This window comes from Callithrix jacchus, chromosome 15, assembly GCF_049354715.1.
Source record: "Callithrix jacchus isolate 240 chromosome 15, calJac240_pri, whole genome shotgun sequence".
Lineage (NCBI taxonomy): Eukaryota > Metazoa > Chordata > Mammalia > Primates > Cebidae > Callithrix > Callithrix jacchus.
The window spans coordinates 18158920-18180451 of NC_133516.1; the positions used below are offsets into that span (position 1 = coordinate 18158920).

The 21532-nt window shown below is 39.1% G+C and overlaps 1 protein-coding gene across 1 annotated transcript in view; it reads left to right on the plus strand.

The window, feature by feature from the left end:
* The window catches only part of TPRG1 (tumor protein p63 regulated 1), a 149473-nt gene that overhangs the window by 24688 nt on the left and 103253 nt on the right, over positions 1-21532 (plus strand). Inside the window, exons 2-3 of the mRNA XM_017964770.4 lie at positions 9979-10209; positions 19895-19986. Coding sequence (XP_017820259.3) covers positions 9988-10209; positions 19895-19986 — 314 coding nt within the window. The 5' untranslated portion in view covers positions 9979-9987. The remainder of the gene's footprint in view (positions 1-9978; positions 10210-19894; positions 19987-21532) is intronic.

Sequence of the window (21532 nt, forward strand, 5' to 3'; positions counted from 1 at the left end):
AATATCTAGGTCTTTACAGGCTCTCTGAAGTACACTATTGGGATCAACATCTTTAGCCTTGCATGTTCCTCTTTCCTCTCTTTCTGTATTTTTCTCTTTCTTTTGTATGTGTGTGTGTGGTTGGGGTGGAGGGGCTGGTGATTTAGTCTTATTTATTCTACTCCCCAGAATGCCACCACTTTTCTGCCCCGTTTCTGTCCCACATTCTTCATGGTCAGGCCAGTTGCAAAGCAGAACACTCTTCCTTTTGCCTGAGATAAGTCACCCAATTCAATGTTTGGCTTACAGAATGGTTCTGTTTTACTCTCTCTGATGTTTCTCCTGCCAACTCTCTTCTAAGTCACAAATTCTTATCTAGGGTTATATTAATAGCTATAGAATTTTTCCCTGAGGAGGAATTTCAGTGTTCGACAGGTGCTGTGAAGGGGAGAATCTGAGAGATCTGGATATGTTAGATTAACTAGATATATTTCTAACGAAAACCAAACAAATAAACAAGAAAGAATTTGTTATCCTGAAAAGAGAGAAGTGAGAAATAGATGGATGATACAATAACGGACCATGCAACATGTAACATACCTCTTCATGACCTCTCTAAATCTTTGATAAAGTTGATAACCCTATGAAATTCTTAAGGCAAGTGGAATTTTTATAGTACCAAGGCCAGATTGTGTATGTGGGTTGACTGCGAGAAAATTCTCAGCAGGTATGGAGGAGATGGCAGAGACAAGGGAATACAGAGAAAGTGTGAGAAGAATTTAAGATTCTCCTCCCATCACAAAATGTTAGTTTTCACCAAGTGTAACCAGATCTTCAAGGGACTGGGTTTGATGCTAGGCAGCTGACATCTCAACTGCACACAACATATTACCTGCCACTTTGGGAACACACTCCTCTCACACCTCACACATTTGCCTGGAACATCCTCCACCTACCTTCTAGTGTGCAGTCAGCTCTGAGTTGCCTTACTCCATACCTCTAACTTCTCACACTCACATTCCTCTCCTCCCACTCACCATCTTCTGTCTCTATGGTGTTTTGTGCACATACTCTTATCATGGCTTTATCACAAAAGGCTGAAATTGTCCGCTCATGTCTCTGTCACCTCCACCAGACTATGAGCTTCTATAGATTAAAGACTGTGGTATGAGTTCCTATGTGTGTCTGTGAGAGATGATGTTTTTGTTCATGCTTTAGCACAGAACTTCATCACTTGGTCTACAAACATTTACTGAGCACTAGCTGTGTATGAGGTAATGGGGAAACAAAGATAAAACAGATAGAACCCTTGCTCTTCCAGTCGTAATCACTGCTGAGAAACTAACAGGATAGCCATTCATCCATCCAAGAAATTTAAACCTAATGCGTACTCTATATTGTGCTCATACTAAGTGCCAGACTATGAATGTTAGTGCAGCACAGTTCCTGCTCTGGAATTGCTCATGGCCCACAAGGGAAGACAGGGAAGTAAATGGTGATTACAGAATAGTATGATCAATGCCACAGGAGTCAAGAACCCAAGCGCTACCATCATAACCCAGATTGGATGAGTGGTGGAAGCATGCACTCAAATGTCAAAGAAAATTCGTCTCAAAGGATCTGTAATCTCAAAAACTTCTCTAGTCAGTACCTTTGTCTTTATCATTTTTTTCTTTATGTATGTTTGAGAAAAATCTCTCTAAAAATTATTCTATTGTGTGAGAAGCTCAGCAGAACTCTAAATTCTTTCCTTCTTAAGTACAGTAATAGTTACTAAGGCTCGAACATGTCCCTGGCCCCAGACTGGATGAGATGCCCAGCTCTCCACTATGCATGTCCCAAGCAGCTCTGGCCTATATGGATTTTTATTTGAATGAGAGGGAAGTCACAAAACTACACCCTAGAATCTCCACAATAGGCCCCAAATTCATGACTGTTATTACAGACTTATTCCTCTGAGCCCACAGCTTTTGAATCACAGGAGAACTAATTTGCTCAGTTGGAGTCACATGATGAAGATGAGATGGGGAAAACAATTCCTGAACAATCTCTAGATGCTTCGATCTGTAACATTCTGGACACTGAAGAAAAATTAACCAAATCTTGTAGACTCATTCAGCTGTAAACTTACAAATAATTTAGCCCAATAGTTTTCAAATTCAAACATTTTTCCCCCAAATCAAAGCTTCAGAAGAAATCCAGTAAATGATAAATGGATCTTTTTTGGCTAAAATAAGTTTGATGACCAGGAACCCACCCATAAACCCCTCAGGTAACCTCAAGAGTAGTATGCAGGAGCCCAACTTGCAAGCAGTCAAGTCTCACCCTTATTTTGTAGAGAGGAACCTGCAGTGCAGAGAAGTGAAGCAATAAAGTGACCTACCTGGGGTCACTCTGACGGGAGACCAAGGGAGTGAGGACCCACATTTCTTGGCCTAGCCCTGTGTTCTTCCCTACAGCCCTCTTTCCATCTGCTGCTGAGTCAAAGCACTTTATAGCAGAGCAGAGGGCTCTGCCTGGCCCAGGTGGAGCTAGGAGGGGAGAAACCCTCCATCAACTCAACTTTCCCCCAGGACACAGAACAGCCCTGCCGGCATGCTATCACTAATATACAAAATGTGAAAGTGTAAAGAATTGTTTGCCAATTTTCTTATCTCAACTGGCACAGAAGCAGGCTTGTTGGAGAGTCATGAGGTGTTAGAGTATTGTTGTTTACCCACGGCACATCCCTCGGCTGTTCTCACAGAGAGACTCAGGAAAGGCTGCACACATAAATTCACATAAATTACCTTTACGAAATGTCAAAATTAAAAGTAGATTTCTATTTTGGGTATATGCCTTGAGAACGTTAACCCCTTCATGTGGGTAGAGGTGTCTGCGTGAGAAAACACAGTTGATGTATTTGACTCCACACAGGCCACAGGAAGGAACTCCCATTCTTCCTTCCTGTCCCCATCTCTACCCTATCTGCAAAAGAGTAATAGTTCTCATTAACAAGCCATAGGCTTTTCTAAGTTTCCTGTTTGTGTACAAATATTTCTCTTAGGAGAAATTTAATCCTATACAGGATTAAAATTTTGTATCTAGAGAAATATTTGTACACAAACAGGGAACATAGGAAATCCATAATTCCTATGGGAATTATGAAATCCCATAATTTCATTCTTTATTTGACTTACTTGTAATTAACTGAGAGTTCAGAAGAGATGCATAACCATTCTGAGCCTCAGTTTCCTTACTGGTACAAGGTGGATGCTGTGGTTTGAAAGTCTGTGTCTTCTTCAAAATTTATATTGAAACATAATCCCCTATGCAGCAATATTAAGAAGTGGGGCTTGTAGGAGATGGTCAGGTCATAAGGGCTGTGTTCTCATGAATAGGATTAGTGCCTTATAAAAAATCTGGAGGGAACTAGCCAGGCCCTTTTTACCCTTTTCATTTCTCCCATCATGTGAAGGCACAGCATTTGTCCCCTCTGGAAGATACAATGTTAAAGTCACCATGATGAAAGCAGAAACCCTCACCAGACACCGATCTGCTGGTGCCTTGATCTGGGATTAACTAGACTCCAGAATTATGAGAAATACATTTCTGTGGTTTATAAATTATTCAGTCCCACATCTTTTGTTATAGCAGCTGCAGTGGACTGAGGCAGTGAAGATTAGAATAGATGAGTGCTGAACAGCCAGCTTTTCTTCCCAAGAATTCACAGAGTTAGCAATGGGGATCGTCAAGTAGCTATTGGTATTTCAAAAGCTTTGTGGATATTATAGATACCTGCAATAGGACTTCTAAAAATCCCACATGACTTCTGGAGGTACCAGGAGACAGAAAGAACAAGTGAAGAAAGCAAGGGAGTGCCTGGTGTTGGAGCTGGCGGGGCAGACAGAGAGGGCTGGCATCCCAGAAAGACTTTCTGAAAACTAGATTTTACAAGGGGGCAGGCAGTGCTGAAGAAATGGAGAATGGCATGGCCCTTGTGAAGAGGTTCACCATGAAATAGCCTCAAGAGAAGTCAAGCATCCTTATCTAATGCCAATACTGTTTTCTTATTCTGAAGTGTAATATTTTTTGTTATACTCAAACTGTTTTTTTTTTTTTGAAATGGAGCATCACTCGGTCACCCAGGCTGGAATGCAGTGGTGCTATCTCAGCTCACTGCAATCTCCGCCTCCCAGGTTCAAGCGATTCTTCTGCCTCAGCCTCCTGAGTACCTGGGATTTACAGGTACCTGCCACCACTCTTGGCTATTTTTTCTGTTTTTAGTAGAGATGGGGTTTCACCATGTTGGCCAGGCTGGTCTGGAACTCCTGACCTCAAGTAATGTGGCCCTCCCTAGTTTGGGAGGCCCACCTTGGCTTGAGCCACTGCACCCAGCCTCAAACTATTCTTTATTGAACTCCTGTGAAAGGAAAAAAAGATCCCCAAACATGCCTTTTCTTTGCCTCTGACTCAAGTGTGGCTGTCTATGCCTTTCAAGCTGATTAGGAGTTTTCAGGGTGCATTTCACAATGATTAAAAAGTTCTCAGGGTAGTTATTCTTCCACTTCTCTGTGAAACAAGCATTTACTGGAGGCCAACTATGGTGGATCTGTCTTTGGTTTTAAAAAAGCAAAAGAGTCATCTTAAGATTGTGCAGTTTTTCTATAGGACAGAAATCTTTCAGTATGTGCTGGAGCAGAATCTTCAGTGATGAAGAGACTGGAAAGCTCTGGACCGGGGGTAGGTTTCTGACTCTCACAGTCTAGGATGGAGCCCCGGAATGAAAAATTAAATGGGAAATGGGAGAAGAAAGAATGTGGATTAGAGTCAGGACCACGTTATGATCTCTACGGCTCAAACCTTTTTGTCTTTCCACTGTGATAATATCAATATGAAAATTTCTGTTTCTAGAACTTTAAATTGCTCAATAGTTATGTGTTTTTTTCCTCTCTCTTTTAGGCAAAATGTAATAGGTTTGGGCTGCCCAACCAATTTTCCTCTTTTTTTCTGATGTGAGAAAAATTTGAAACATTGAATGACCCTAAATGCGATTTTTTTCCTTTTCTCATTTTAAAAGAAAGTAAAATATTTCAAGGGCTTCTGAAAGTTTTGTGAACGTCAGGCACTGTGCTTCTGGTGCCTAAAGGATTTGTCAGCCCAGTTCTGGGGGAAAGAGAAAGGCTTCATTCAGCCTGCAGCACTCACAGTGGGACTGCTATTGCGTGGGAAGCTGGGGGATGGTCCCGATTCATGGAAGCTGTATCTCTTGAGCACGGAACTCAGTGGCCTCAGACCTTTGGCAATAGTGCCTCCAGTTTGCCAGTGCATAAGTATGATGGCTGCTTCTTTGCTTTTCTTCTAAATGTGTCAACTTGAAGAGCAGGAAAGAACAGTGAACTGGAGTCCTGAAAACTAGTGGTGTGGTTGCAGGTTTTGATTGTATGTAGCTGTGTGAGCATGGACAACCTTCATCTCAGGGGGTCTGTTTCCATATTTACAAGATAAAAAAGTCAGAGTAGACAATAACTTTTAAGCTATAATTTATGCCCTACATGCTTCTCTAATATTATTAGAAAAAGTCTCAGAGAGATAAATAATGTTACTTATAAATGGGAACAGTTATACTTAGACCAGAATCTGGAAATAAGTTACTTACTATAATACTATATTAAAATTAGTTTGGAATTATCTGGCAGCTGAGAAATACAGTTTTCCTATTGTCTGATTAAAGGCAAGGTAGTACTTCTTGAAGACTTTATTCGGAACTTTTTCTTTCATGCTTAAACAGAAAAAGTAGCATTAATGCCATTTAATTATTTTAAAAAAACAAAAATTCATGCACAATCTACTACTTCAATAAATATAAATGTTTTCTTTCTAGTCTTTACCAATATGAAATTATTCAATTGAATATTGAAAGATAAAGTATTTTGGTTTTCTGCTTTATTTCACTCAAGAAGATACAACCTTTAATCTCAGTCCACTGCAATGTTTGTGTGTTATTTTAAATGTCAGTACAATACCAATTGGATATAGTTAGCCATTCCTTGAAGATTAGGTGTTGATTTCAATTTTTCATTACTACTCAGAATAAGCAATGTCTATTGAAGTCTTTTGCTTCTTTAGGATAGTTTTTATTACATGAATTCCCTGGAAGGAGGAGATTCCATTAAAAACTTTGAACATCATTTACGTTTTCTATGTTTTGACCTTTGTTTTCCTATGAAATTGTGCTGACTTTACTCTCGAAATGCGAAGGTAAATTTACTGGGGAATATTACAGAGTGTAAATCTTTTCCGTTCTAAAAGGCTCCCAGTGAATTTGTCGCAGGGCACGTTTGATCTATGTGAAAGCAATGGAACTCATGATTTTGACTGGATCTATTGCTGGTATTCATGTACCTTTAGCATTTCACTGAATATAGCCTCTCCAGGGTTAGAAGAACACATATTATTGAATTGGGAATGCACCTGGCCAGAGGTCATGAGAAACAGAGTGGAATGTTTAGATGTGCAGCACTTCTCACTTACTGGGCAAGTTGAGGAAGTTTTATTTATTGTTCTTCTAAGATGGTCCTTTGACTAGAACAGAGCTGGAATGACTCTGGATTGGGATGGCTGGGCTCAACTTTCCCACTATTTATGGCTGTGAGAATTTAAACAGAGCTGAGAATTTCCTTCTTTCCTGGATTTCAAACAGCTTGGTCTCAGAGCGCAGAGCTTCCCCAAGTGTTTCCAGAGAAGACAGCCTGAGGGAGAGGAAGTGGTGCTAATTAAATCCTCCCTCTGTTTTCCAGGCACAGGAGCCTTTCGCAGATGTCTGTTGTTAGGCGTGTGTTCGCAGAGTGCGCAAATACAGAAGCAGGCTTTACTTCCCCAGTGGCACAAACCTTCCTTCGCAGGTTGTAGGGAACATTGGAAATGCATTTTCTTCCAGCGCCCACTGTGATAAAGGTGCAGACCTGCATAAATAGAGCATGTAGCTGCCAGGGACAGGGAGGCCAAAGTGCCTTCTCTCTCTCTCTCTCTCTCTCTCTCTCTCTCTCTTCACATACACACACACACACACACACACACACACACACACACACACCACACACAAACACACACATACCCCTTTTTCCTGCTTCTTCATTTCTTGCTTTCTCAGAGACCAATTTCTACCTTTTGCACCCCTAATTTTAAAAAATTACCTGAAAACTCAGAGACGTCTTTTTCTATGATGAGGCAGCATGATACAGTGCCTTATGGCAGATGTTGCGTGTACTGGACTGAAGGCATGGTTGGGAGTCCAGCTGCTACTGCAGCTATCAAAGTGAGACCCTAGGTGGGTTCCGTCTACTCTGTGTTCCTCGAAAAGATGGAAAAAGAGTAAGCAGCTCTCCTAGGATTGCTGGAAAGATCAGACAAGAAAACATATAAAGCGAACTGTATAAGGCTTTCCACCTGTGAGTTACCTTAGCTGTGTCTTCTCCTACATTCAAATCCTCAGGGTGACTGTGTATATAAATCCACACTTGCCTGAGACAGTCCAGTTCACTCCTATCATCCTGACATAATTGCCAATAGCACGCTTTTCATGCCAAAATATCCAAAATTAGTTAATAAATTATGTGATCATACTACTTTTATCTCTTGTGAATACCCTAGTTAATCCCAATTTCAAAAGTGGAAACTTGCTGGGGGTGGGGGCTTTTTCTCAGCTTCCTTTGTCTCACAAGAACCAAGGAAATTGATTAAAAACTACTTTTGTGTAAGAAAAGGAGGTGACTCTGAGAATAACGTGGCATTCCTACTTTCATGGTGAAACTGGACACGAAACTTTCTAGGCAGCATTGATAACATGCTCACTGTCAGCTTGAAATGATTTGAGTGCGCATTTCACTGAGCTAACGTGCCTTCTATTTTATTTTGCTTTTATTCATATGTACAAAATAGAAACCAATGTAATATTTTTGTTTATTTTAAAGCATATGCGATCATTACTAGCATCCACAGACATGGAAACAAAAATAAAAATCAACTCTAACACTGTCATCTAGAGATAACTATTGTTAATATTTTATTTTTCTACTTTTTGTCCCTCTTCTTAGATGTTTTTAAATCTATTATGCCATACACGTATGCACGTATATACATATGCAGGTACTCTTTCTTTCTTTCTTTCTCTCTTTCTTTCTTTCTTTCTCTCTTTCTTTCTTTCTTTCTTTCCTTCCTTCCTTCTTTCTTTCTTTCTCTTTCCTTTCTTTTCTCCCTTTCTTCTTTCCCTCCCTTCCTCCCTCCCTCCCTCCCTCCCTCCCTCCCTCCCTCCCTTCCTTCCTTCCTTCCTTCCTTCCTTCCTTCCTTCCTTCCTTCCTTCCTTCCTTCCTTCCTTCTCCTTCTCCTCCTTTCTCTTCCCTTCTCCTTTTCCCTCCTCTTCCCTTCCCTTCCCTTTCTTTCCCTTCCCCTCCCTCCCCTCCCTTCCCCTCTATTTCTCTTCCCTTTCCCTTTCCCTCACCTCCCCTCCCCTCCCTTCCCTTCCGTTTCCCTGCTTTTCCCTTCCCTTCCATTCCCTTTCCTTCCCTTCTCTTCCCTTCCTTTCCCTCCCCTCCCCTCCCCTCCCCTCCCCTTCCCTCCTCTCCCCTCCCTTCCATTTCCCTTCTTTTCCCTCCCATCCCCTCCCCTCCCCTCCCCTCCCCTCCCCTCCCCTTCCCTTCCCTTCCCTTCCCTTCCCTTCCCTTCCATTTCTCTTCCCTTGCCCTTCCCTTCCCTTCCCTTCCCTTCCCTGCCTTCTCTTTCTTTCTAAATTATTTTAACATTGGAATAATGTTATCTATAATACTTTGTAACTTACTTTTTTCCATTTATAATATACTTCGAATAATTTTTTCCGTGATAAAAATATACACTCACACTTTCAATGATAACTCTGTATTTTATCTTATGGTATAACATATTTTATTTAGTCAACTTCTTACTGATGGATACATATTTCATTTTTTTGGTGTTAGGCACAATGTTGCATGAGTGTCTAATGTTGTTTTTAGATTCAGTGTTTATGAGACATAAAGTAGTGTACTTTTCCATGATATATAATGTGGTATATTTTTCTATTAGATGCATTTTGTGATGGACAAATTTTTTTTTTTTTTTTTTTTGAGACAGGGTCTTGCTCTGGTACCTAGCCTGTTGTGCAGTGGCATGATCTTGGCTCACTGCAACTTCCACTTCCTGTGCTCAGGTGATCCTCCCACCTCAGCCTCCTGAGTAGCTGGGACTATGGGCACATGCCACCATGTCTGGCTAATTTTTGTATGCTTTTGTACAGACTGGATTTCACCATGTTGCCAAGGCTGGTCTCAAACTCCTGAGCATAAGTGATCCACCAGCCTCGGCCTCCTAGAATGCTGGGATTACAGGCATGAGCCACCATACCCAGCTGAACAACTGTCTGTGTGTGTGTGTGCGCGCGCGCACGTGCACGCATGCACGTGCATGCGCATGTGTTTGGGTATTCATCTAAATTATTTTCTTAGAATGAGTTTTTAAAACTGGAATTTTTCAGTTTAAAAATGTGTGCTGTTCTAAGTGCTCTTATGCCCTATTATAACCCAAGAAGCACACAAGAAAATGTATTGTCATTGCTTTTAACTCTTAAATAAGCTTGTAGTCTGGTGTATTTTCAAGCAAAAATGCCATGCAATTTTGAAGAGAAATTTTCTGATAATTATGCAGCCCTCCTCTTGTTCAGCTTCTTATTTCCTAGGATTAAATATGAGAAAATGAAACTCCTTGCAAACTCCCTTTTCTCTGTCCAGAGAGTCTCTCCTTCACTCCTCCGGTAAATGACTTTGCAGGATTATGGATCCTATAAGTCTGTGTGATGAAGCTGTATCTACCAACACCTCTGTTTAGTTAACATCAAGGGTGTTTTTAAGTTTCAGGAATGCCATTGGCTCATCTTACTCTGTTTTGCCATAGCTAGGACACATTTACAGGTAACATTGTTCCAATGAGATTTCTGTGCCCTTGTTTTAGGCTGAAGAAATGTCAACTATTGGGAGTGCTGAAGGATTTCAGGCTGTGTCTCTGAAGCAAGAGGGAGATGACCAGCCCTCCGAGACTGACCACCTGTCTATGGAGGAAGAGGACTCAGGCAAGGGCCTGATGCCAAGACATATTTCAAGGCAGTCAAGTGTGACTGAGTCAACTCTTTACCCTAATCCTTATCATCAGCCTTATATCTCACGGAAGTACTTCGCTACACGGGTAAATTTATCGGTTCTCTTAAATACTACATAAAAGTTCACCATAAAACATCTTAAAATTCTATATGTCACATATTTACCAAGTATATTCACATTTATCTCATGTAATCATCATCATAATCATGAAGTAGTTATCCTTATCCCTATTTAAAGATGAAGGATCTGAACTTCAGATAATCTAAAGTTCAACCATTGTGGAAGACAGTGTGGTGATTCCTCAAGGCCTTAGAAATAGAAATTCCATTTGACCCAGCAATCCCATTACTGGGTATATATCCAAAGGACTATAAATCGTTCTACTATAAGGACACATGCACACGAATGTTCATTGCAGTACTGTTTACAATAGCAAAGTCCTGGAACCAACTCAAATGCCCATCGATGACAGACTGGACTGGGAAAATGTGGCACATATACACCATGGAATATTATGCAGCAATAAAAAATGATGAGTTCGTGTCCTTTGTAGGGACATGGATGAATCTGGAGAACATCATTCTCAGCAAACTGACACAAGAACAGAAAATTAAATATCGCGTATTCTCACTCATAGGTGGGTGAGGAAAAATGAGAACACATGGACACAGGGAAGGGAGTACTACACACTGGGGTCTATTGGGGGGAAAAGGGGAGGGACAGCAGGCAGGGGGAGCTGGGGAGGGATAGCCTGGGGAGAAATGCCAAATGTGGGTGAAGGGGAGGAAGGCAGCAAAATACACTGCCATGTGTGTACCTATGCAAGTATCTTGCATGTTCTGCACATGTACTCCAAAACCTAAAATGCAATAAAAAAAAAATAAAGATCTATTTTTGATCGCACAGATAGTATTAAAAAGAAGTATGTCCTCCAGCTTGCTTCTTTGGTTCCTCAGTCTGTGTTTATGCTAAACCTGATCTCATAGAACTGGTATTCTATAAAGAGAGAACCATAGCAGCTAGACTACAAGGCTGTGATCCCAGTAAGGTATTCATTCTTTGTGTAGAAAAGATATGGATAACAGAGTAGAGAGAGCTGCTAAGAATGTACTTTTTTTTCATTTATAATATATTTTGGATATTTTTCCATGATAAAACTATACACTTACACTTTCAATGATAACATTGTATTTTATTGTATACATATTAACATATTTTATTTAGTCAACTTCTTACTGATGGATACGTATTTCTTTTTTTTGGTGTTAGACACAATGTTGCATGAATGTCTAATGTTTTTATATTCAGTGTTGATGAGATATAAAGTGTTGTGTTTTTCTATGATATATAATGTGGTATATTTTTCTAATAGATGCAATTTTTGATGAACAAAGTTGTTTTTTTTTTTTTTTTTCTGAGACAGGGTCTTGCTCTGTTGCCTAGCCTGGAGTGCAGTGGCATGATCTTGGCTCACTGCAACTTCCACTTCCTGGGCTCAGGTGATCCTCCCACCTCAGCCTTCTAAGCAGCTGGGACTATGGGCACATGCCACCATGTCTGGCTAATTTTTTGTATTTTTTTTTTATAGAGACTGAGTTTTGCCACAATGCCAAGGCTGGTCTCAAACTCCTATGCGCAAGCAAGGAACCACCAGCCTCGGCCTCCTAAAATGCTGGCGTTATAGGCATGAGCCACCATGCCCAGCTGAACAACCATGTGTGCATGTGTCCACATGTGCATGTGCCCACATGTGCATGTGCATGTTTACATTGGGGTGCTCTATTACAACGTGGGATCTAAGGTTTACATTGGGATGCTCGTTATACAAGGTGGGAGCAGGTAGCTTTAAATCTCAAACTCATAGCTACCATCTGGAGCTGAGCTCTCTTACCTGTGCAATGGAACTGGGAAAGTAAATGGATGGGTAGGTAAGCAGGAGGGAGCTTGTATATCTAGATATTAAAAACCAATGTTTTTAACTTTTAGCATTTGGATCAAGTGGAGAGCACTTCATAGGTTCCTAGTACCTTTCTCTCTTGAGCTCCTTTTCCTACTTGTAGATTCTCTTTCCAATCCTTCAACATTCTCATTAATATAGTAGTGGTTAGTTCAGAGGCCACAATCAATTGGGGGCAAAATCAAGGAGTTTACATTATGGCAACAGAGAGCATCTCATTTTCATGTGTATGTGGGATATCTCTTTTTGGAAAAAAAAATATTTCAACTCATTCTCATAAAAAAATTGGGGCCAGGGTTTTGTGACTTTTCCAAAGCTTTAATTAATAAATCCTGATTTGGTTACTTTCAAAATGTATCATTGGTTTAGGTAAAGTTTTAACTAAAGCAACTTAATGAGTGTGTGTGTGTGTGCCTGTGTGTCTGTGTGAGTCTGTGTTTAAACATTGCATATTCTCTATATGCAAGATGCTTTAGTAGGTGCTATCTTATATGTGTGTTTGTGTGAGTGTTTCTGCATATGTAGAGCATATGGTTTGTTTTCCAAAGTATGTGAACTTTATTGAGTATGCAAAGTTAAGCTGTGTGATGTAACTGCAAAGGAAATCAAAGCATCTCTTGGAGTTGTGCTATCTTTGATATTGATGATGTCAGGGTTTGATGAGAGAAGAACACACTGTGATATAGAATAAGAGATTTATTATTGGGAGCTGATGCAATTATGAGAGCTGGTTAAGACTATGCAAAGTTGTTGTCTCTGCATCTGCTGTTGGACCTGAAGTTAGAATAGGTCAACCAGTTGGCAGTTGTGAGGAGGAAATAAGAGGGAGCAGGAAAAAATTGCATGGATATGCTGGAATTTTTGGTGACAGCATTTAACTTTGGAGGAAGAGCTGGAACCTGTGTCTGTCTCCCACCAACTTTAATCTTAATGATGTCAGGTCACTTTTAGAAGCTAGTGCTTTCATTCCTGAACTATACACTTAGCCAGCCCAGGGAGAGGAAAATCTTAGGAAAAAAGCCTGACAGTGATGGAAGGTGATGCAGGTACAGGAGATTCCCCTTGCCATCAAGTAAACATCAGGGATATCAGTTGCCGTGAACATGAGTTGTCACAGTGCATGACGACCTGCACTGATCTTCAACAGGGAAAACGACTTGTGTTTCATTTCTGCCTTTTGAATATTACACAAGTGTCTCTTGTTGTCAGCCGTAATTTGGAAACACACACAAAAAAGCAATTCTAGAAAACGTAATTTCAGCTGAGCTAAATTGACACAGTCCAAAGCCACTACACATGATAATTGTATTGGTGTTGCACCATGTAGCTTATACAGCAAACTCACATCGATTATCTGTTTGATTCCCCAGAGCAATACTGGAAGGCAGGCAGGAGAGGGCTTATCATCCTTGTTTTAAAGATGAACATGTTGAAATATGAGAAAAGTAAACTGACCTGTCCAAGTCATATAATGTTAGTGGAAGGGCTGCAGCTAGATTCCGGATCTGGATTCTGGATCTTCTTTCTCCAAGTCCAGTCCTCTCCTGACCATGCACAATAGCATTTATAGCTTCTTTATAAATGTTTTCAATGACTGATTCCAATCAATGTGAAGAACATCTTATCCGTTAGGTGGATAGAAAACAATCTTAAGTTCTCAAAACCTTGTGAGGGAAAATCTTCTAATTAGTAGTAAATCTAAAGTAAACCTGAAGACTCTAGGAACCATAGGGTGATTTTCCCAAGGTACTCAGCATTTGTTCTCCTTCAGACCAACAGACATGTGAAGAGCTCTTATTACTATGTGAGTGAAATAAATGTGCATTCACACGTGAGAACAATGAAAATACAACTGTTGACTTAATTGAAGTTTATCATGATATAATGGGCTGGGTGTGGTGGCTCACGCCTGTAATCCCAACACTTTGGGAGGCCAAGGCAGGCAGATCACCTGAGGTCAGGAGTTCAAGACCAGCCTGACCAACATGGAGAAACCCTGTCTCTACTAAAAATACAAAATTAGCAGGGTATGGTGGTGCATGCTGGTAATCTCAGCTACTCAGGAAGCTGAGGCAGGAGAATCGCTTGAACCCGGGAGGTGGAGGTTGCAGTGAGCCAGGATCATGTCATTGCACTCCAGCCTAGGCAACAAGAGCAAAACTCTGTCTCATAAATAAATAAATAGTTCAGCTTTATTAGGTTATAAACCACAAGTCTACTAGTGGGTGATAGTTGAAAAAAACTGGAGAGAAATGTGTATGCATGTGTGTGTGTGTGTGTGTGTGTATTGTATACATATGCATGTATTTTCTCATCTGCAAAGTATAGCTAAAACACCAGTTTTATATAAAAACTTAAAAAATCTAATAGTGTAAAAGTTCTTCATAGAGTGTGTAACACATCTATAAACATTTTTATAAATGGCATCTTATTGTTATAAATGCTTTCATTTTTTCCTTGACTTTACATCCACATTTCTGTAATTGGTCATAGGAAATAACCTGAAGATGCACATGACTTCATCATGACCTCCAGGGTAGGCTATAAATGTAGACCTATAGGGTCTGTAACAGTACAGAGGAGGTGGATTCATTTTCTCAAGGGATAATTAAATAAGATCAAGAGTCTCAAAGATTCCAATCTATGAAAGAGTCACAATAAAGTATGACTCCTTAAAGCTGAAATGAGATCTCCAGATGATATAGTCAGATGATTCTCAATCTTTAACAAGAAAAACATATCATTCCAGATTTCTACAAAGCCTCTGGCAATACTGATGCTCTCTGTCCAGAGACCACATTTTGAGCACCAATGAGCTAATCAACACACTTGTTTTCAAAGGAAGGAGCTGTTTGGTCAATGTCACAGTAGTTTGTGGCCGCTGACTTTCCCAAGGGGCTAGCAAGCAGCAAAGCTAGGTCTAGAACTAGTTTTCCAATTTATAATTTGATTCAATTAAAAAGAAATCAACTTATCATAGAGTAAGAATTTAAAGTATATATGTTATAAATTCAAAAGGGTAGTCATTGAGTGGAGGAATTACCTGGTCAGTTATTTTGTATTATTAAGATGTTTTAAAATTGCATAAGAGATGGCTTATTGAAGAATAATTAGAAAATGGGAATAAGCAAAGTAAAATAAGGACTATCATTGCTCAAAGTTAACCAAAGTGTATTTAATCTGTTCTGACATATTTAGGTGCATGTTATTTTTTCTTTTTCTAATGTATACACAATTTGTTGTGTAAAAAATGGGATTATATGCCAACTATTATTTCCCATTTTAATAACATACTTCCATAATATAATTTTTAACAGTTTTATAATATCCAACTATGGGAATATACTATAATTTATTTAACTTTTGTTTATATGTAGGTTTCTTCCTGTTCACATTTTTTTTAACCTAGAAAGTTACTCATTGGCTCCCTGTAGCAGGATAGTGCTCAGTTTCTCCAGTGCCAGGAGCAAACAGCCAATGCCATAATAAGAAAGAAGGTCAACTCTATGAATTGCAAATCAGATTTTCAAAGAGGTGACTGACACATAAATTAGTTATTGACCAACCAGTCAATTTTAGCATCATAATCTCATACATTAGATCACATGTCTCAGTACTGGATCGTAAAAAGAAGTATATCTGGATCCGTAAACCTCTTGTATTCCTTATGGGTCACTCTGTGATATTGTTTCCTTTCCTCAGGCTTCCAACGTATTATTTCTTTTCTGCAACTGTGCACCTCTGACTTAGCTTAGGAGCTCCCAGCTAGAAGGGTCTTGGGTATTGAATTCAACCTTTGAAGCACACAAATGAGGTAAAACTTGGTGCCAAGGTCAACCAGCAACCTCTGGGACTAGAGGACTAGAAGACAGGCCTGGAACCCAGAACTCTTGATGCTTTCCACCACAACCCACTGCCGTTGACCTTGGAAAATGAAAGAAAGGTCACAGAAATGAAGATCCAAACTACTTGCCATCAGTCTGCTTGGATAACTTTTTCCTTCTGTTTTAGTTCATCTGCTTTTATTGCTTAGACGTATCCAAAAAAAGGCCTAGTGGCTTCTCTGAACAAAAGTACCCCTCAAGGCTAATAACTAGAGGTGTATTATGATAATCTTCTTAGTTGTGGAGAATGATATTCAAAAACAACTTCTTATAAAAGGAATAATACTTAATCCACATTGGGAAAGATATTTTTAAACTCTCTGTAGGACTCTATATTTGCAGATACCTTATCAGAAAGTTGAAAGCGATTTGGGATGGGGAATTATCTCTAAATTTATACTCGAGAATGTAAATTACATACAAACTAATGGGGACTAAAACTATTTGATCTTTTAATATTTAATTAATGGTTCCCTGTGGCGTTTTTATAGTCTGTGTTCTATTGTGAGCAACGAGACTTTAATAAGCAGGTTCAGGACTTCCCATTGTGTAGCAAGATGTCATTGCTTCCATGACACCAATTTGGCTTTCATACTCTCTCTCTTTCCCTCTTCTCTTGCTGTAGGGTTCCCTGTGTCTTGCTCTCACATTGGGAAGAAATAAATATATCAGTTGTATTGTTACTGCCTGTGTGAGTTTCTTTCTGGTGTAGAAAATAGTTATCTCACTGGGCAAAAGGTTTCTTCATTCCCTCCAACCCTGAAATCCCGTTAAGATTATTAAAAATATGATAATATTTTCTTTATGGGAGCAGAGGACTAACTATAATGAGATATGATACATTCTCTCTATTTTCAGGTAAAGACAAATTTGCTTGGACTTTAAAAATCACGTCTGACCTGGAGCCGATTTTCTGACTTTGTGTGTTCATTGTGAAGTGATCCCAGTTTGGACGTGACAAGAGAGATCCGAGTGTCTGAGTCTGCACAAACATTCTCTTCTATACCACTCCTGTTGAGCTAGGGAACTCAGTACATGGAGAGAAATCAGCACAGACATGGACGTTGTTTGTGTGACAACTGGCCCCAGGCTAGTCTAGCTCAAGAAAATATAAGGAAACAAACACATACGTTTTCAAAATTCCCTCAGTAGGTTTGCTTTACTAAAACTACTCAGTGCTGGACTATACAAGACAACGTTGCCTGTCATGCTGTGTCAGATGATGTGTGCATATTACCTCACCATCTCTTTCTGTTTGTCTCAGGTTGCATGTTGTCTCTGAGCTGATTATTCAATGACAGTAAACACATTTTCCTTCTATTTAATATCAGAAATAATGAAAATGATAAAGATTTCATTAATTGGTATTTACCATTTTATATATAATAATATATACGGTGTTTCATAGCATGGCACAGTTACAGTTACCATTTTATTCATCTAATAAATAAGCAAACTGATGTATAGAATGACAAAATGATGTATAATGGATTCTCATAAGAAAGGCTGAGATTTAAACCTTAATGTCCCAGACACAAGTATGTCCTTTGTCAAGTCAAAGTATGAATACTTTTATTTTATGTTTGGCACTAAATGACTAAAGTTAACGTATTATAATAACTATAATAGTAAGATGGGGGAGAGGACAATTCTGTATCTGGTAACATTTTCCCTCTGTGTTCTGTAAGGGCTAGACTTAACATTTTTACCAAAGATAAGACTAGCACAGTGAGAAGACTGATAGGACTCCAGAGGCTACCAATTCATTCTGTAAAGAACATGCTTTATTTTTTCGTGGCCAACTTTAAAAAATTTTTATTTTAGTGCTTTTATTTATGTATTCATTTTACTTTAAGCGCTGGAGTACATGTGCAGAACGTGCGGGTTACCTAGGTATACACTTGCCATGGTGGTTTGCTGCACGCATAACCCCATCATCTACGTTAGTTATTTCTCCTAATGTAGATGATGTTGTTCCTTCCTTAGCCCCCCCCACCCCCCTGAAAGGCTGTGGTGTGTGATGGTCCCCTCTGCATGCCCATGTGTTCTCATTGTTCAGCACCCACTTATGAGTGAGAACATGTGGTGTTTGGTTTTCTGTTCTTGTGTCAGTTTGCTGAGAATGACAGGTTCCAGTTTTATCCATGTCCTTGCAAAGGACATGTATTCATCCTTTTTTATGGCTGCATCATATTCCATGGCGTATATATGTGTTGTGTATATGTGTTATGGTGAATATGTGTTGTAACTTTAGAAAAGGTATACAACAAAACATCACCCTCATCTTCCATCTTCATCACATTCTTTCCTACACATAGGGAACCAATGTTAATAGTGTCTATGTATCCTTCAAGAGTTACTATAGGCATATAGAAGCAAACACAAATATTTATTCTTATTCCTTCTCCTTTTTATACAGAAATTGGCATATTTTACCCTCTCTTCTGATCATTCTTTTCTTTCATTTAATAATACATTAAACAATCTTTCCATATTAACACTATCTTCTTTGTGCTTTTTATAACTTCATCATATTTTGTGGTATGAATGTATCCTATAATATGTACCCCTAGTCCCTTATTGATAGATGTTTGTGTTTTTTTTCCAGAGATTTTTGCTATCCAAAAATGAGGCTGCAAAGAACACTTTATAGATATGTCATGTTGTACATATGCAAAAACTTCTTTAGTATACTTTCACAGAAGTGAAAATCTGGATCAAAGGATAGATCATTTCTCATTTTGATAGGCTTTGCCAATTATTTTCCATAAGCAAGGCAAGTAAGGTTTTAAAAATTCTACATTATTATACTCATCTTCACATATCTTTGGCAAAGTGCCTGGCATAAAAACATTCAATAAAATGCTTATTTTAGAATTATTTCATTACTCTTTAACTCTGCTTAACAATTTTTTTCTTCTGAAAAACATTAGTCTCACTACTAAGTTATATTTGTTGAGACCAAAATTATGTGAATACAGGAAGACAGACCCAAAAAAAATACCCATGTTGAGTCATCAAAGAAAGTATTATTTTTTTAGAGGACAAGTGGGACTGGAAGAGTCAGACTGCATCACAGGAAGCTGAGGTTGAATGTAGGGAAAATTGTCATACAATCATAGGGAACTCCCCTCTGGGGTCGTGATGACTGATGTTGGCACAGCCTTCTCTGTTGAAGTACATTTGAGCAGTGGTTCTCTCAGAAAAGGCTCCACACCAGCAGCAGCACCCAAGAACTTGTTAGAAATGCAAATTCTCAGGTTCCACTGTGGTCCAGTTGAATCAAAAACTCTGGGTATAGTCCGAAATCTATGTTTTAACACAAATGTTAGGCGATTCTGACATACACTGAAATTTAAGAGGCATTGAGCTACAAAGTCTATGAATTTGTTAGAACAGATGGCAATCAATCTTTAAGCTGGGGTTGAGCCTATAAGTAGTAACACCTGTTTGGGGAAGGATACAGAAAATGAGGTGAGGAGACTGACAGAGTTTATCTCGCTGAGTCAGCTAAAATTTATTGTCAGAGTATTGGAAGAAGGCTACTTTGTGTTTTATTGACACATGCTCTAGGAAGAGAGAAAAGGTGTAATTTAAAAATGTACAGATTGCTAAAGGCTTTGAACTTTATATTGCTTGTTTGGGAAAACTATTTCTCTGAAAGTGGCTGTCTTCATTTTTATACTAAAGTCTAAGATTATAGAAGATGGGACCTAGACCGCTTTTTCTCCACCCAAGGAGAAAAGCTTACCAGAATTCAAGACTAAGTTCTCTGGAAGGCAGCTAGGCACACAGGCATACAGGCAACTGCATGAACTATGTCTTTTGTGACCAGCTTTCTGCAGGAGCTGTTGGAGTATACTAACTAATCGTAAGTGCAATGTGGTCCAGGTCTGCTCTAAACTAGTTATTTTCTCCTTTCCACTCAGCCAGGGGCCATTGAGACTGCCGTGGAAGACTTGAAAGGCCACATAGCTGAGACTTCTGGAGAGACCATTCAAGGCTTCTGGCTCTTGACAAAGTGAGTAGTCATGGCTAAGTGAAGGGCAGCGGGAATGCAGCATTTTTCTTGACGTCACTAGAACAGAATAGGAGATGAACCTGTGGTTGAATTTGTCTGGTTGCTACATAAGATAAATGATTGAGTTATCCAGTTAGGCACGTTTTTCTGGCACTCTGGCTGATGGTGTGAGCAGATATGACTCCTATAACTGTTTTCTGGGCTGGCCCCCTTGCTCAACCATCTCTGTATCTACTTTAGGTCAGGTCTGTGTCACCACTCTCAAAGACTGTTATGCTGGCTTTCTAATTCTCTCATTTCAATCCCTCTTATTTAAAAGCACTGCCCCTATAAACACATTGAACTACTAATTATCTCATTCTACGTGACATGGAAAGGAAGTTTGGGAAATAAGATAGATAAAGTGAACATATATACTTTGAATTTTATCTTATATACAATCATATGAACAGAAAAACCAGGGAAATTATGAAGATATATAGGACAAGCACGTTTCCAGAGTTAGTATAAAACCAAGTCTAACATTTATGCCCTTATTTCTTCAATAACTGTCTGCATTCACCCCAAAGATTATCCTAGCCACAAGAGCTTTGATTGCAAATACCACCACAAAGATGGTTGCCTTTCTAGTGTTCCCAGAAATTCTATTGTTTGTATGACCATGTTTTTACTGCCAAATAAATATTAGTAATGCCATGGTCTTTGTAATAATAAGTAAAATATCTTCATAACAAGAGAAAGAGGCAACTATTGTTTTTACTACAAAAGGCTTAATATGAAATAGATAATTTAATTGGAATATCCAGTTTAGATACTTTATTAATTCAGTAAGTTCTGTTTTCTGACTTGGTAACTTGATCACAGCAGAGAAGCTCAGTGATTCCTATACCTTGAGTAAATAATATGAATCTTTAACTCCTGGACAGGACATCCTCTTTGACTAAGTTTCAGGAGGGCAACTCTTGAATATTTCACCATCCAGTACAGCAGAACAAATTTTTCAATCCGTGGGAAATAGGAACATATCAACTGTGAGTTCATCTGACTGATCACCAATTTATACTATTGTTTCAAATGGGATTCAAGAATAAAGTAAAAAATGAGCTCTTAGACACCAACCTGTGTGTCAATTTTACGTCTTTGTCTTTTTATGCATAAAATGGAGTTAAAGTATGTATCTGAAGAATACTTGAGAGGACCAAATGAGATAACATTGGTAAATTAGCCTTGCCTAGCACACGGACTTTAAATAGCTATTAGTGCCCCTCTTAGTTCACAAGTAGTGACTATTAGCACGAGGCTCTTTTTTTTGTAGCTTCTGTCTTCATTTCTATCCTGTTCATTTCTGTCATTTCGGGGTTACTTCTAATGAAAATAAAACTCTGTAATTCAGACTTTTTCCTAATTCACTTTTACCAAGACACATTTCATTTCCCACTCCCCACTTCCCATCCAGAGTGAAATTTGACTTATACAAATGAATAGTATGCCTTGATTAGGATGGATGTCAACATAGATTTTGGAGATCCAATGAGTGGTAAACACG